Genomic DNA, 15,403 nt, shown 5'->3' with positions numbered 1-15,403 from the left:
GGAGATAACTTGATGGCAAACTAAGAATTTGGGGTATTTGGTTTCAATTTAGTGTACTTCTGTGTGAGGGGAAATACATCAGGTTTCCTTTAATAATTTTTTAAAGTATTAATATCTACGTTCATTGTTAATATGTTGACTATACCTAGAGTTGAGGTTCCATCTCGATCTAAACTCATACTTTGCATTTTGGGGATCCTGAAATCCTATGTCCTTATTTTTACACATTCTAAAGAAATTGGTCTTTACTGTAATGGTGCACTTGAAAGTTTTGCCGGGCAGGTATATTGATTGTGTAAGCAGTTGACTTAACAGAAACTCTTTGTTGCTAGCTTTTTAATGAAAAAGCTGTTTGACAGAGTCTTCTCAAACCAGTGAGCTCTCTTCATCAAACTATTAGTTTTTCCTCCCTGTTAGGACTCGGTTCTTATCTATCTGTTTGCAAAGTGGAAATGAAATACTAATTTATGTAACTTTAATTATCAGAAATAACACTTCTTATAAACCCAAATACCAGAATACTTTTTTTTTTGGTAGTAGATCTAAGTCTTAGATAAGTTCACAGGTTGCATTTTGTTTTAAAGTATGTGGTGATTCTCAAGAGTATTCAGTCTAATAATAGGGGTTTCACAGTGATCTAAGGAGCTGTTCACACTAAATCTAATTTCATTGTTTATTTGTATATTTAAAGTGCAGAGATAAGTATTTTGTTGAAGAAAAAAAAGGCACAATGGAGTCCTTAGTTGTTCTGTGTTAGGGAAAGTGGGAAGGAAGCTAATATTTAGTTACATCTCTAAGCAAAGAGATAGGTGGCCAAAGGGAGACTAGACTGGAAATGTGGCTAATTTTAAGACATGTGTTTTCATTGTACTGTGATGATAGGGAAACTGGAGTCTTTACTAACTGCTGTTATGTGCCTGGCCAGGGCTTCCACATGCTTATATAACACACCAGCGAAGTAATGCTCAAAATTCTCCAAGCTAGGCTTCAACAATATGTGTGAACCAAGAACTTCCACATGTTCAAGCTGGATATAGAAAAGGCAGAGGAGCCAGAGATCAAATTGCCAACATCCATTGGATCATTGAAAAAGCAAAAGAATTCCAGCAAAACATCTACTTTTGCTTCATTGAGTATGCCAAAGCCTTTGACTGTGTTCAGTTCAGTTCAGTCGCTCAGTCGTGTCCGACTCTTTGCGACCCCATGAATCACAGCACGCCAGGCCTCCCTGTCCATCACCAACTCCCGGAGTTCACTCAAACTCATGTTCACAGAGTCGGTGATGCTTCAGTATGGATCACAACAAACTGTGGAAAATTCTTAAAGAGAGGGGAATACCAGATCACCTTACCTGCCTCCTGAGATCTGTATACAGGTCAAGAGGCAATAGCTAAAACTGGACGTGGAACAATGGATCAGTTCCAAATTGAGAAAGGAGTGCCTCAAGGCTATATATTGGTATCTTGCTTATTTGACTTATATGCTGAGTACATCATGCAAAATGCTGGATTGGATGAAGCACAAGCTGGAATCAAGACTGCCAGGAGAAATATCAATAACTTCAGATATGCAGATGACACCACCCTTGTGGCAGAAAGTGAAGAAGAACTAAAGAGCCTCTTGATGAAAGAAGAGAGTGAAAAAGCTGGCTTAAAACTCAATATTCAAAAAACGAAGATCATGGCATCTGGTCCCATCACTTCATGGCAAATAGATGGGGAAGCAATGGAAACAGTGGCAGGCTTTATTTTGCGGGGCTCCAAAATCACTACAGATGGTGACTGCAACCATGAAATTAAAAGATGCTTGCTCCTTGGAAGAAAAGCTATGACCAACCTAGACAGCATATTAAAAAGCAGAGACATTACTTTGCCAACAAAGGTCCATTTAGTCAAAACTGTCATTTTTCCAGTGGTCATGTATGGATGTGAGAGCTGGGCTATAAAGCCGAGCGCTGAAGAATTGACGCTTTTGAACTACCGTGTTGGAGAAGACTCTTGAGAGTCCCTTGGGCTGTAAGGAGATCAAACCAGTCCATCCTAAAGGAAATCAGTCCTGAGTATTCATTGGAAAGACTGATGCTGAGACTGAAGTTCCAATCCTTTGGCCACCTGATGCGAAGAACTGACTCATTGGAAAAGACCCTGATACTGGGAAAGATTGAAGGCAGGAAGAGAAGGGGAATATAGAAGATGAGATGGTTGGATGGCATCACCGACTAAGTGGACATGAGTTTGAGCAAGCTCCAGGAGTTGGTGATGGACAAGAAGCCTGGTGTGCTACAGTCCATGGGGTCAGGAAGAGTCTGACATGACTGAGCATGAACTGAGGGCTTCCTAAAATCAGCTCTTTTGACACTGGGTTCTTTGACATGCTCCTGGAAAACAATTTTGTAGGCCATTATCAAAAAATACCAGGACTTCCCATGTAGTTCAGTGGTTAAGACTCCACACTTCTGCTGCAGGGGGCACAGGTTTGATCCATGGTCAGGGAAATAACACCCCAGATGCTGAGCAGTGCAGCCCCACCAAAAAATGCCCATGTCATAAGTGTACCTATGGTTTAATGAATTCTCACACATCCAGAAGCAACGCCCCCCGCCCAGCCCCACCACAGTCTCCATCTGATAGATCTTGCAGTCAGTCAACTAGACCCCTTATTCTAAACCTTACATTAGTTTGCCTTAGTTGCAACATGAGAACTCTTAGTTGCAGCTTGTAGAATCGAGTTCCTCCACCAGGCCTGAAACTCAGCCTGCTGTATTGAGAGTGTGAAGCCTTAGCCACTGGAACACCAGGAAAGTCCCTAGGCGGGCATTTAAAAATAAAACTTAAAAATAGTGATCAGTGATCATTATAAAAATTTAGACAGTTTTTGTCAAATGCAAGTTTGTGTGCCTGAGGCACCGTGAGGCCAAACAAACCAAGATGTCAGAGTTTGGAGCAGGAAAAGGTTTATTGCAGGGCCAAGAGAGGAGAATGGGGAAAACCAAACTCCCCCAACAGTTTGCAGCACAAAGTTTTTGTAGGCAAAACCTGGGTTGAGAGCTGCAGGGTTTGTGGCTTTCCTCTGATAGGCTGGTGGTGAGGTAACCAGAATCTGTGCTTAGCCTGAAGTTACCATCCTCCATTTGGATAGGGGCCTGAGTTCCTGCAAAAGAACTCAGAGATACATATATTCCTTGAGCAGGAACCAGGACCCTGCCTTGCTGTTTCTCGACTGCTCCATCTTCTCTGTTTACTGTTTGACTCTGCCCTTTGAACTTAAGGAACATGCTGAGGCTGAAGCTCCAATACTTTGGCCACCCCATGCGAAGAGTTGATTCACTGGAAAAGACTCTGATGCTGGGAGGGATTGGGGGCAGGAGGAGAAGGGGACGACAGAGGATGAGATGGCTGGATGGCATCACCGACTCGATGGACATGAGTTTGAGTGAACTCCGGGAGTTGGTGATGGACAGGCTTGGTGTGCTGCAGGTCTGTGGGGTTGCAAAGAGTCAGACATGACTGAGCGACTGAACTGAGGAGTCTGAAGCTTTTTCCTACAGGCAAGAAATGGGACAGGACGCGGGGCGGGGGGGAATGAGGGGGGATCAGAAAGTTTTGTATCCAGGAAAGCACCATAGAGCCCTCCTGGGTCTCACAATTAAGAGCAATAGGAAGGAAAGTAAAATCTCTCTTCTGTCCCACTCCCTGAAGATAATCACTAAAAACTGGATGTTTATCCTTCCAATTTTTACTGTATATATTTTCAGAAATAAGTATCTGTGTATGTATTTTTATAAAACATGGAGCTCTGTTGTATAAAACTGTTTGCAGTCTGCTGCTTTTATTTAAGATGTTGAGGATGTTTCTCCATGTCAACACATTGTAGGGACTCAACTTTTAACAATTGTTCAGTGTGCCATTGTATTTCTATACCACAGTTTACTTAGCAGTTTTCTTAACTGAAGGGTGTTTATTTCTAGACATTCACTATTATAAACAGTGCTGCAGTGAGCATCTTTGGGTATTTGTAGAGTGAATACCTGGAAGTGGGGTTGTTTGGTCAAGACGCTGTACATAGACAGGTATTGGTGATTACTTCCCAGGAGGTCTGACCAGTTTACACTCAGACTCAACATGTGTTGTACTTGAGTAGCTTAAAACTTGCATTAGCTGAGGTTTTTGCATTTATTTTTTAAATAAAACTAATTTTTTTTAATTGGAGGCTAATTACTTTACAATAATATATTGGTTGGTTTTGCCATACATTGACATGAATCCGCCCCGTGTGTACATGAGTTCCCCTTCTTGAACCCCCCTCCCACCTCCCTCCTCCCCCTATCCTGCCTCCAGGTCATCCCCGTGCACCAGCCCCGAGCATCCTGTATCATGCATCGAACCTGGACTGGTGATTCGTTTCACATATGATAATATACATGCTTCAATGCCATTCTCCCAAATCATCCCACCTTCACCCTCTCCCACAGAGTCCCAAAGACTGTTCTATACACCTGTGTCTCTTTTGCTGTCTCGTATACCGGGTTAAGGTTACCATCTTTCTAAATTCCATATATATGCGTTAGTATACTGTATTGATGTTTTTCTTTCTGGCTTACTTCACTCTGTATAATAGGCTCCAATTTCATCCACCACATTAGAACTGATTCAAATGCATTCTTTTTGATGGCTGAAAAATACTCCATTGTGTATATGTACCAAAGCTTTCTTATCCATTCGCCTGCAGATGGACATCTAGGTTGCATCCATGTCCTGGCTATTATAAACTGTGCTGCAATGAACATTGGAGTACATGTGTCTCTTTCAATTCTGGTTTCCTCGGTGTGTATGCCCAGGAGTGCGATTGCTGGATCATATGGCAGTTAATAGCAAATGAAACAACTGACAAAGAATTAATCTCCAAAATATACAAGCAGCTCCTGCAGCTCAATTCCAGAAAAATAAATGACCCAATCAAAAAATGGGCCAAAGAACTAGACAGACATTTCTCCAAAGGAGACATAAAGATGGCTAACAAACACATGAAAAAATGCTCAACATCCCTCATAATCAGAGAAATGCAAATCAAAACCACAATGAGATACCATTTCACACCAATCAGAATGGCTGCTATCCAAAAGTCTACATGCAAAAAATGCTGGAGAGGGTGTGGAGAAAAGGGAACCCTCTTACACTGTTGGTAGGAATGCAAACTAGTACAGCCACTATGGAGAACAGTGTGGAGATTCCTCAAAACTAATTTTTAAAACAGTAAATTGTAGGGCAGAAATAATTGATATATATGGAAACTTCTGTTAAGGAAGCTTTTTAAATGTATTAATCCTGGCTTTTCGATTTCTACGCCTGTGAAAGTCTTCATTGCCTGGTAATTACCTATGAATTCTTATCAGTGTCATTTTCTCATTGTTACTACATTCTAACGATTATAAACTTCTTGAAAGCATCTCTCATGTACTTATAAATTCTTTGTGTCTCTAGCGCCTGGAATAGGTTCTTGAATATGTGAGATTTAGGGTGTATTGCTGGGGTGGGAGGCAGATCTAATTCTTTTTTTTAAAACAGGAGTTATTTGTTTTTCTTTCTTTTTCTCTGGCTGTGCTGGGTTCTTCGTTGTTGCACGCAGGCTTTGTCTAGTGGCGGCTTGTGGGCTCTAGAGCACTGACCGAGTAGTTGTGGTGCCCGGGCTTAGGTGCCCCGTGGCATGTGGATTCTTCCTGGACCAGAGATCGAATCCATGTGTGCCATGCATTGGTAGGCAGGGAAGTCCCAGATCTGATATTTTGAAGAGATATTTTAGCCTGAATGTCCTAATGGACAGAGCTGTAATCCTTATATAAGGATTTCCACAACAAAGGGAGACATTTCTTAAGTTTTTGAAAGAATGCTTCATTCCTCACTTACAACATTAGTTAGCAAACTTCCCTGGTGGTTCAGTGGTTAAGAACCTGCACTTCCAATACAGGGGGCAGGGTTTTATTCCTGGTCGGGGAACTAAGATCCCACATGCCGCATGGCCAAAAAATAAAAATAAATACAAAAAATACTAATTATTCATTGTAGTTGAGAAAGGTCTGACTTTGGCAACTCCAGGAGGAAGAAGACAATTAAAAGGAAAACTCGGGACACGTTCACTGGACAGCTGTTAATTCTAAAGAACTATCAAACTTGTGTATTTGCAGATCAGGGAGCAGAGAAACACGAAGGGACAGGTCCGTCCTCTGGGATCACTGATCAAGAGAAGGAGTTGTCCACCAATGCTTTCCAAGCTTTCACAGTAAGAAATGGTTTCTCTTAATCTGTTCCATTTTTAGAATCTGTCAAGCATGAATATTTTCACACTGAATTTATGATCTTTGTTCTGTACTAATTTAAGAGTTAGCTTCAGAGAGTAGGTTTAGGTTTAAATTTCTTTAATTTTAGAGTTTAAATATCGTGAAAGGAATGGGAATAATCTGAGCCATTGCCAGGTTTCTGTGTTTCCAAAATCATATCACAATTTTTTAATTGATGTCACTATTACTTCATCTAGTGACTTTAGTATATTTAGGGGAATTATATCTTTGTAAAAACTTTTAAATAAATGTGAATGAAATATATTTGGAAATGAATGTAAAGTTCTTAAAGTTAGTAGGTGATTTTGTTTGTGTATTTTTGTTTTAGGCTGGAAATTACGATGTCTGTCTGCAACATCTTGCCTGCCTACAAGATATAAACAAAGATGATTATAAAATAATTTTGAATACAGCAGTAGCTGAGTTTTTTAAAAGTAACCAGACAACAACAGATAGTTTGAGACAAACACTTAACCAGCTGAAGAATCAGGTAATACCATACATGAATTTCATTATAAAATATTGTGGTGCTCTCTATGAAATGAAATTAGGTAAAATTAATGTGACTTTTTATTTGATATTAATAGCACAATTTCTATTGTATCTGCAACATTTGTATTAGTTTTATTTTTATACAATTCATTTTCTAGGAAATGAAGGTATGCTCTGTGATTTTACTTTCTGTTGGGTTTCAAACTTGAACAGAATAAGCTGATATACAAAATCTGAGCTTTGGAGTTATGAGAAAGAATTAGAAATATATGAAAAAGGTAGCTGCTGAGACTATAATCTTACTTATAACTGAAAGATCTGATTATTCATATCAAATTGTTTTAGCATTTTGGATCAGGAAATGATTAATTTTTTAAATAGAAGATATAATTTATTTGTGGTTTGGAACCTGCCTTGGGTATTGGTCTGGTCATAATAGCATCACAAGGTTAGCCCTTTGATACTGAAGAGGGCTGGTGGCAGACCTTCAGTGCCTACCGCACAATAAGACCTTATGTAACTAAGAATCTCTGTCGGACGTCTCATTTATTCTTCCCAGTAGCCCGATGAGGTAGCTACATTTTTTTTCTTATTTAATAAACTGTCCAAAGAGACAAAGCTTTTATGTAATAAGAGCTGCATGAACCCAGTTCTGTTTTCTTTTGAGCCCCCATGCTAAATTCATGAGTTCCACCATACCATAGCATGTGTGCGGGCCCGGTCACCCAGTCGCATCCCACTCTTTGAGTCCCCATGGACTGTAGCCCACCAGGCTCCTCGGTCCATAGGATTTTTCCAGGGAAGAATACAGGAACAGGTGGTCATTTCCCCCTCTAGGGGATCTTCCTGACCCAAGGATCGATCAGGGATCCTGCTACTAGAACTCGTACCCCCTGGAGCCCGTGCTCCACAGTGAGAAGCCCCCGCTCTGCGATTGGGCAGTAAGCCTCGCTTTCTGCACCTAGAGAAGGTCTATGGGCAGCGGTGAAGACCCAGCACAGCCAGAAATTTACAACAAAGCCTATAGGTCCTATTGACAGTGTGGGAGATTTTAGATTAAAAATGTTGACCTGTGTTCCTGCTTATTCATTCAGATTCTTGCACCTTTACTCTTTATTTTCTTACTGTTAGGACATAATCTCCTTTGATTGTTCTGTAGGTACACTCAGCTGTTGAAGAAATGGATGGGTTGGATGATGTTGAAAACAGCATGTTGTATTACAATCAAGCAGTCATCCTATATCATCTGCGGCAGTATACAGAGGCCATATCCGTTGGCGAAAAACTTTATCAGTTCATAGAACCTTTCGGTATGTCATCTGTCAAGAAATTTGCCTATCTCCTCATACTTACAAAGGTCTGTGATACTTGTGTCTAGATAACCTAAATTAGAATCCTTTATGAGTGTTTAAAGAAAGAAAAAGCAGTGTCAGTTTATCTTAATGGTTAGAAAAAATAAAAATTCTATCACTTTTAGATGAATCTAGGTTTTTCTTTAACATCCTACTGTTACCCCGTTTTTGAAGATAACTGTTGAAAATGCTGTTTCTGATTGGAAAGATTCACTGATTTTTTTTTTTTTTCTTTGCTCTTTAAACACTGCCTTTGTGTACCTGATCCTTTCTTTCTTGACTGCTATACTAAGGAAGGAGTGTTTTGAAAGTGAGGGGGACAGGGTAGTGTTTTATTTCATATATTGCCCAATTGAAATTCTTGTAGGTAATTATAGAGCAGATCATATAGAATACAATTAGCCTTTTGTTAACTAGCTTACAGTCACCAGCCTCAAATAAGTGATAAGAAAAGTAAGGACCACTGCTCGGTGGTGACCAGAATGGGACAGAAATCCAAAAAATAGGGGATACATGTTTAAGTATAGCTGATTCACTTTGCCAAACAGCAGAAACTGACACAACATTGGAAAGCAGCTATGCTCCGATAAAAACTAAAAGTGAAGTGAGGATACGGAAAGAAGAGGGAGTGATAAAGCAACAGCAGGGCTGGACTGAGAAACGTGTGGAGAGGGCTGTCGGCTTCCAGCCTGCGAGCAAGCAGCTTTCAGGTGTCTTGTTCTCTGCAGGGTCTTTCTTTCAAATTCAAAACCCTAGTGTTTATTCTTGATTTATAAATCCCTGATTGCTGTTACGGTCACTGTAGGACAGATGCTGCTTTGGGAAGATTCCAGGTCCCTGTGCTTTTGGCTGGCTGGACAGCTCTCACTGTGGCTCCAGGGAGGCCTTTTCCAGGCACCCTTCTGCCCCTCAGCCCTGAGGACACCGGGCCTGGCAGACAAGGCAGGAGTGGTGAAGGATTGTGTGACTGGGGACCAGATCCTTTGCCCTGTAAAGCTGGGAATCACAGTTCTACTTCTAGGATGGCAAGGATGTGTTTTCTCTCTAAAGCTGGTTTTTAGAATTTCTGAAACAGTTGTCATCTGTGCTGGGTGCTGTACTGTGAGCGCATTATAACAGAAGGGGATGACAAAGGGTAAGGTGGCTGGATGGCATCACCAACCAAATGGACATGAGTTTGAGCAAACTCCAGGAGATAGTGAAGGACAGGAGAGCCTGGCATGCTGCAGTCCATGGGGTCACAAAGAGTCAAACACAGCTTAGCAGCTGAACAGCAAACACCAGCTCAGTATTCAGATCCATTTTCCTTCTTTGAAAATTTTTTTTACTTCATCACTTGCCTCTTCATACAGTATAAATTTATTGAGCAGATGCTGTTTTGGAGTCGGAAGATAATAGTGAAAGCAATCAAGTCTTCACTTTCATTAAGTTTGTCTTCTAATGGCAGAGAGAGCAATACAACAAATATGCATTATGATGTAGTTAAATCCTGGGAAGAAAGGCTAAAATGGGGTAAGAGGATTGACTGGGGATGTCATTTTTAGATAAGGTAATTGAGGAAGGCCTGGAATAAGACAGTATTTGGAAAGTGGCTTGAGTGAAGAGGAGAAGTAAGCCCTGCAATTGGCAAGAAAGCATCAGAGCCAGAGGTTGTAGTGTATGCAGAGGCCCTGAGGTGGTAAGGCCCCGGGGAGTGAGAAGACGGTGTCAAGGGGACAGGAACAAGCGGGAGCCCGGAGAAGCAGCACAGAGCCAGCACTGTGGCCGGGGTAAGGAATGGCGGGTTCTCAGCTGAGGTGGGCAGCCCTTCTAGACGTGTGACCTTTGCACGTCAACTGCATCGCTTAGTCTTAAGTGGATTCCACCGTGGCCGCTGTGTAAGCGCAAGCCTGGAATCAGGAAGGCTTGTCAGGCCCAGGATCGCACCCAGGCCCCATCACTGGAAGCATGGTGTCCTCACCCCTGGACCACCAGGGGCTTCCCCTGAAATGTTCAGTTCTTGATTATAGCAGCCTTCTTTTCTTTTTTGGCATTTAATGAGTTTTTATTGAAGTATAGCTAGTTGCTTTACAGTGTTGTGTTAGTTCCTGCTGTACAGCAGAGTGAATCAGCTGTGCTTATATCCCCTTTTCTGCATTTCCTCCCCATGTAGGTCGCCACAGAGCACTGAGTGGAGTTCCCTGTGCACTAGGCTCTATTTAGTTCTCTGTTACACATGGTAGTGTATAGGTGTCAGTCCCAGGCTCGCAGTTCATTCCGTCCTGCATTTTTCCCCTCGGTGTCCGTATATCCGTTCCCTCTGCCTGTGTCTCTTTCTGGCCACCTTCTTTTAGTCCCCCTCCGTTTATCTTCTCTTCCGAAAGGAAAGGAGAATGGTGTCATGTCATGTGCCGGGTCATCCCTGCTCTCTTCACTGGTTCTTCCTTGGAAGTTTTGTCTTTGCGTTTTCCGCCTGTCTGTCTCAGCTTCCGGTGTACCCCAGTCTGCACCTGTTTCTTTTGTGTCTCCGATCCCCTTGTTCTTTTCTCTATCTCAGTGCCTAGGAAGGAAGTCTGTTTTCCTAGAGTCACAGACCATTTTCGGGTTAGAAGGAACAAGGGATCACCTGGTCCACCCCCTACCGTCAGGCACGTGAAGTATTGTCTCCACTTTTCAGGTCAATCAGCTGAGTTTGAATAGTTCCATGATGTGCAGAGGCTGTACATCTATTAAGTAACCAGGCTCTGGAATTAGGGTTTCCTTCTACCTAACATAATACTCCTCATTATAAGTGCTGATACTTGGTAGATACTTTGCCAAAGGAATTTCAGGCACTAGAATCCCTGATATGTAAGGCCTTGAGAAGCCTAATAGGATGACATAGTTGATACTGCACTTGGCTTTCACACATGGCTCTGGGGAATGAACACTCCTTTAGGTAAAAGACTCAGGCTTTGCTTTTTAGAGCTTTCTGTGGGGGGGAATGGTCTGAGATATTATTTTGGATTGTGACTTTTCTTGTTTTTCCTTTTTTTCTTTTTTGCCCCCCAGAAGAAAAATTTGCCCAAGCAGTGTGTTTTTTGCTCGTAGACCTGTATATATTAACGTACCAAGCTGAGAAAGCTTTACATCTTCTTGCTGTTCTAGAAAAAATGATTTCACAGGGAAACAATAACAAAAATGGAAAGAATGAGGTGAGTGTTCTGAGGTGATCAGACTATCATGTAAAGTATGTTTAGTATCTGTGGTTACTAAGTATTATTTTAATAGGTTTATTGAAATATAATTCACATACACAGAATCTATCATTTTAAAGTGTACAGTGCAGTGGTTTAGGGTATACTCACATAATTGTGCAACCATTACCACTATCTGAATTCCAGAACATTGTCTTCACTCCAGAAAGAAACCCTGTACCTATTAGAAGCCATTCCCATTCCTTCCTTCCCTCCTTTCTCTCTGGGCTTCCCTGGTGGTCTGCTTTCTTTCTTTTTTTAATGATAGCTGTGCTATTACTTTTTTTTTTTCTTTGGCTGCACTGGCTCTTAGTACTGTGTACAGGCTTTCTCTAGTTTCAGTGCTGGGCTTCTCACTGTGGTGGCTGCTCTTGTTGCACAGCACAGGCTTTAGTATTTGTGGTGCATGTGTTTAGTTGCCTCACAGCATGTGGGATCTTCCCAGACTTTGGATTGAACTGGTATCCCTTGCATTGCAAGGCAAATTCTTAACCCACCAGGAAGTCCCAAAGTAAGTTTTTTCTTTTTTTTTTATAAAAGATTTATTTATGTTATTTTTAGACTGTGGTGGATCTTCATTGCTGCGTGCAGGCTTTGTGTAGTTGTGGTGAGTGGGCAGGCTTAGTTGTTCCAAGGCATGTGGGATCTTCCCAGACCAGGGATCAAACTGGTGTCCCTTGCGTTGCAAGTCAGATTCTTCACCACTGGACCACCAGGGAAGCCCACAGAGAAAGTTTTTAAAGAGGGAATGACATGATCTGTTCTGTGTTTTAGGAAGATAATCAGTTTTGCCCAAGTAATATCCTTGCTTTTTAAACCTGGCCCATCATTATACTCAACTGTGAGCTTCTGAAGTTTCCCACCCAAATGGGACCTGGGATTCAGAATTTTGAGAATGTTCTCTAGGTGATTCAGGTTAGCTCACTTGTGAGTCAGTGATTTCAGTTACGGTCAAAAATATTTAATCTTGGTTAACTTTGTTTTATCACCCTACAGACTGGCAATAATACCAGCAAAGAGGGATCTAATCATAAAGCTGAAAGCGGAGCACTAATAGAAGCTGCAAAGTCAAAGATACATCAGGTAGTGTAAAGGTTAAGAGGAGTTATACCTGACATATATTTACCTGTAGTTATGAATGATGAAGGATGTGATCATTGAAAACAGTAAGTAATTAAAGGCATGTATGTTTATTGGTTTTGAAGTATTAAAGTTCAGAAGCACATTTATCTAAGTATATTTTGCTTACGATGATAATGCAGTGTTATTTCTTTTAATTCTCTTTAGAAAATTGAGAGAAATGGCCCAGGAATGTATTGGATGATAAAAATCAGTTTGTAGAATTTGAAAATTCATTATTAGTTAGCCATATACAGTTAAGGATTGATACGATTTTTGCTTGGAACTTAGATATAAATTTCATTCAACCATGTTTTAGTTTTTATAAGTGTATTCCAAGAGAGAATTTTTTTTAATGTATATTCCAAGAGTACAGTAAAAATAGACTAAGATAATAAAAAAAAGTTTTTTTAAACCCACTTTGACAAGTACCTGGTATAACTGTGTTGCGACTAGATTGGGTTTAATTTTCTTAACTAGAAAGTAAAACTTTTTCAGCATGTGTAAATCCACCACAGTTCCTACATACTAGTGTTTTTCTTTTGACAGTATAAAGTAAGAGCGTATATCCAAATGAAGTCCCTAAAGGCATGCAAAAGGGAAATCAAGTCCGTCATGAATACAGCTGGGAATGTAAGTTTCTTGACTTTTCTTTTTTTTAATTAGTAGCTTTTATGTCCCAAATTTTCTTATTTGCACCATAGGTATTTGTCAGTTTTAAGTAACTTACGTTTATTGTAGTATATATATACTGCCGGATATAAACCTTTATGTTGAGTTGTGAGCTACTGATCATCTGTGTCTATAATTTATTACAGTGTTTTTCCCACTTAGAACTGTAGCAAGCATTTCCCCCTTAGTATACAGCTGTCCAGAATTCTGTGAGTGGTTTATCACAATTAACATTTACTGTTATTAGATACTGTAGTATTTTTTTTTAGATTATACCCAAAACATTTTTTTTGTGTGTGTGTGTCATAAAGTTTTATTAAAGTATAAAGGAGATAGAGAAAGCTTCTGACATAGACATCAGAAGGGGGCAGAAAGGGTACCCCCCTGCTAGTCTTCAGCTGGATGTTATATAGTCACTGCTGCTGCTGCTAAGTCACTTCAGTCGTGTCCGACTCTGCGTGACCCCATACACGGAAGCCCACCAGGCTCCCCCGTCCCTGGGATTCTCCAGGCAAGAACACTGGAGTGGGTTGCCATTTCCTTCTCCAGTGTGTGAAAGTGAAGTCGCTCAGTCCTGTCCGACCCTTAGCGACCCCACGGACTGCAGCCTACCAGGCTCCTCCATCCATGGGATTTTCTAGGCAATAGTACTGGAGTGGCCAAAACATTTATTAAAGGTAAATAATTTGGTTGTTGCCCAAACCTGCCCCTTCCAAATGATCTTTGGCTCGACAGTACCTTCAGTTTGATTGATTCTAGAGTATTTTGAGTTAAAAATACCCCTTCCTTTCCCTCCACTCCGACTGATAAATAGCCTTAAGACAATAAAGAGACAGAAACTTTCAGGAAAACTGTAAATTAAAAGTGTGAAGTCATAAAGAGAAACAGTTTATAGTAGGAAAAGTTCAGGAAAGTTGACTCTAGAAATCTCAGGCAGGATCCAGATTAGCCACTGGGTCGGTTTCAAGGGATTTCAGAGAACATTGTAGCCCAGACCTGAGGGATAGACTTGAGGCTATTATCAAGTCTTTTCAGGGAGAAAAGACATTCCCTTTCTTAGAGAATATCATCATCAAAGGGGAGAGATGAGCAGGAAAATAAATCATTGTTAGTCATACCCACATCAGGGAAAACTTCAGGAGCAAGTTTCAGGAGAAGCGAAAGATGGTCTTTGATCCAAAACACGATTATTTTGTTGTTGAAATAATTACTGTTGAAAACAGGCATTCTGTTAGGAAATTTTTCCATCCATGAAATGACACCTTTTTCCCCCTGCTTGGAAAAGCATTTAATTATTTGTACCTTGGGTTCTAATGAAGGTGTATTTGTGTCCTAGAAGATAAGGGAGATCATCGGTCTATCACAATCATTAAGATGAAGGACCTAGTTCTGTTAAATTGGCTTTCAGTTAATAGTATAATAGATGAAGACGGTTAGTGCTGTCTGTTTGCAGACTATTTGCTTATTCATATGGTGTATGTATTTTTTTAGGTAGATATTTAATAATTTAGTTTGTAAAGTGCTGCCTGCCAGGTTTCGTTGTTTTAGATTGTGAAAACAATAGGAAAGTCAGAGACTGTAGTTTTCATGACCTTGACTTAACGTGGTTTGGTTATGCTGTTAACCACATGCCAGAGCAGTGGTGTGATTATGATCTCGCATTAGGCATCTGAGAACAAACTGTAAGAAACTTGTGTTTTCTTTACAGTCTGCACCTTCCCTGTTTCTTAAAAGCAATTTTGAGTACTTAAGAGGTAATTATCGAAAAGCTGTGAAACTGTTGAATAGTTCAAACATTGCTGAGCATCCAGGATTCATGAAAACAGGTAAAAGAAAATTGTGAAGTTTTGGTGTTTTCTTCCTGATTCTTCTACGCCTTGTTGCTTTTTGTTTTTCCTAGGCTGCTATTCAGAGTGATTTTTGCTAATTTTTTAAATGAAAATATTTTTTATTTCTGCTGCAGAAAATTCCTAGAATTTTCTTTATTACTTGTTTCCATTTTAAAAGATGCCTCACTTCTACTTGTCTTTCACCCCAGGTACTCTTTCGCTCGTTTTGGTTTTAATACCAGCTTAGAAATTGTGTCCAAGGCATAACGACTTTGGGCTTTTGCTTGGGGAAATGAGAGACCTTTTAAGGAAATGAGATGATTTTACTTTTGCCCTTCCCTCACATAAAAGCAGTGATATTATGAAAGATTTTTTTAGACCATTATATCA

At 40.5% G+C, this 15,403-nt stretch overlaps 1 protein-coding gene across 2 annotated transcripts in view; it reads left to right on the top strand.

The window, feature by feature from the left end:
* The window catches only part of CNOT10 (CCR4-NOT transcription complex subunit 10), a 62,994-nt gene that overhangs the window by 10,191 nt on the left and 37,400 nt on the right, over positions 1-15,403 (top strand). For both annotated transcript variants that reach the window (XM_055414740.2, XM_055414739.2), the window contains exons 2-8: positions 6,182-6,276; positions 6,663-6,824; positions 7,986-8,136; positions 11,209-11,351; positions 12,390-12,476; positions 13,062-13,145; positions 14,893-15,010. In XM_055414740.2, the coding sequence (XP_055270715.1) occupies positions 6,182-6,276; positions 6,663-6,824; positions 7,986-8,136; positions 11,209-11,351; positions 12,390-12,476; positions 13,062-13,145; positions 14,893-15,010 (840 nt within the window). The remainder of the gene's footprint in view (positions 1-6,181; positions 6,277-6,662; positions 6,825-7,985; positions 8,137-11,208; positions 11,352-12,389; positions 12,477-13,061; positions 13,146-14,892; positions 15,011-15,403) is intronic.

This window comes from Moschus berezovskii, chromosome 24 (assembly GCF_049115385.1).
Source record: "Moschus berezovskii isolate FMDL1 chromosome 24, NW_MosBer_1.0, whole genome shotgun sequence".
Taxonomy (NCBI): Eukaryota; Metazoa; Chordata; class Mammalia; order Artiodactyla; family Moschidae; genus Moschus; species Moschus berezovskii.
The sequence above is the reverse complement of the archived record's forward strand: the minus strand, read 5'-3'. Positions and strand labels throughout refer to the sequence as shown.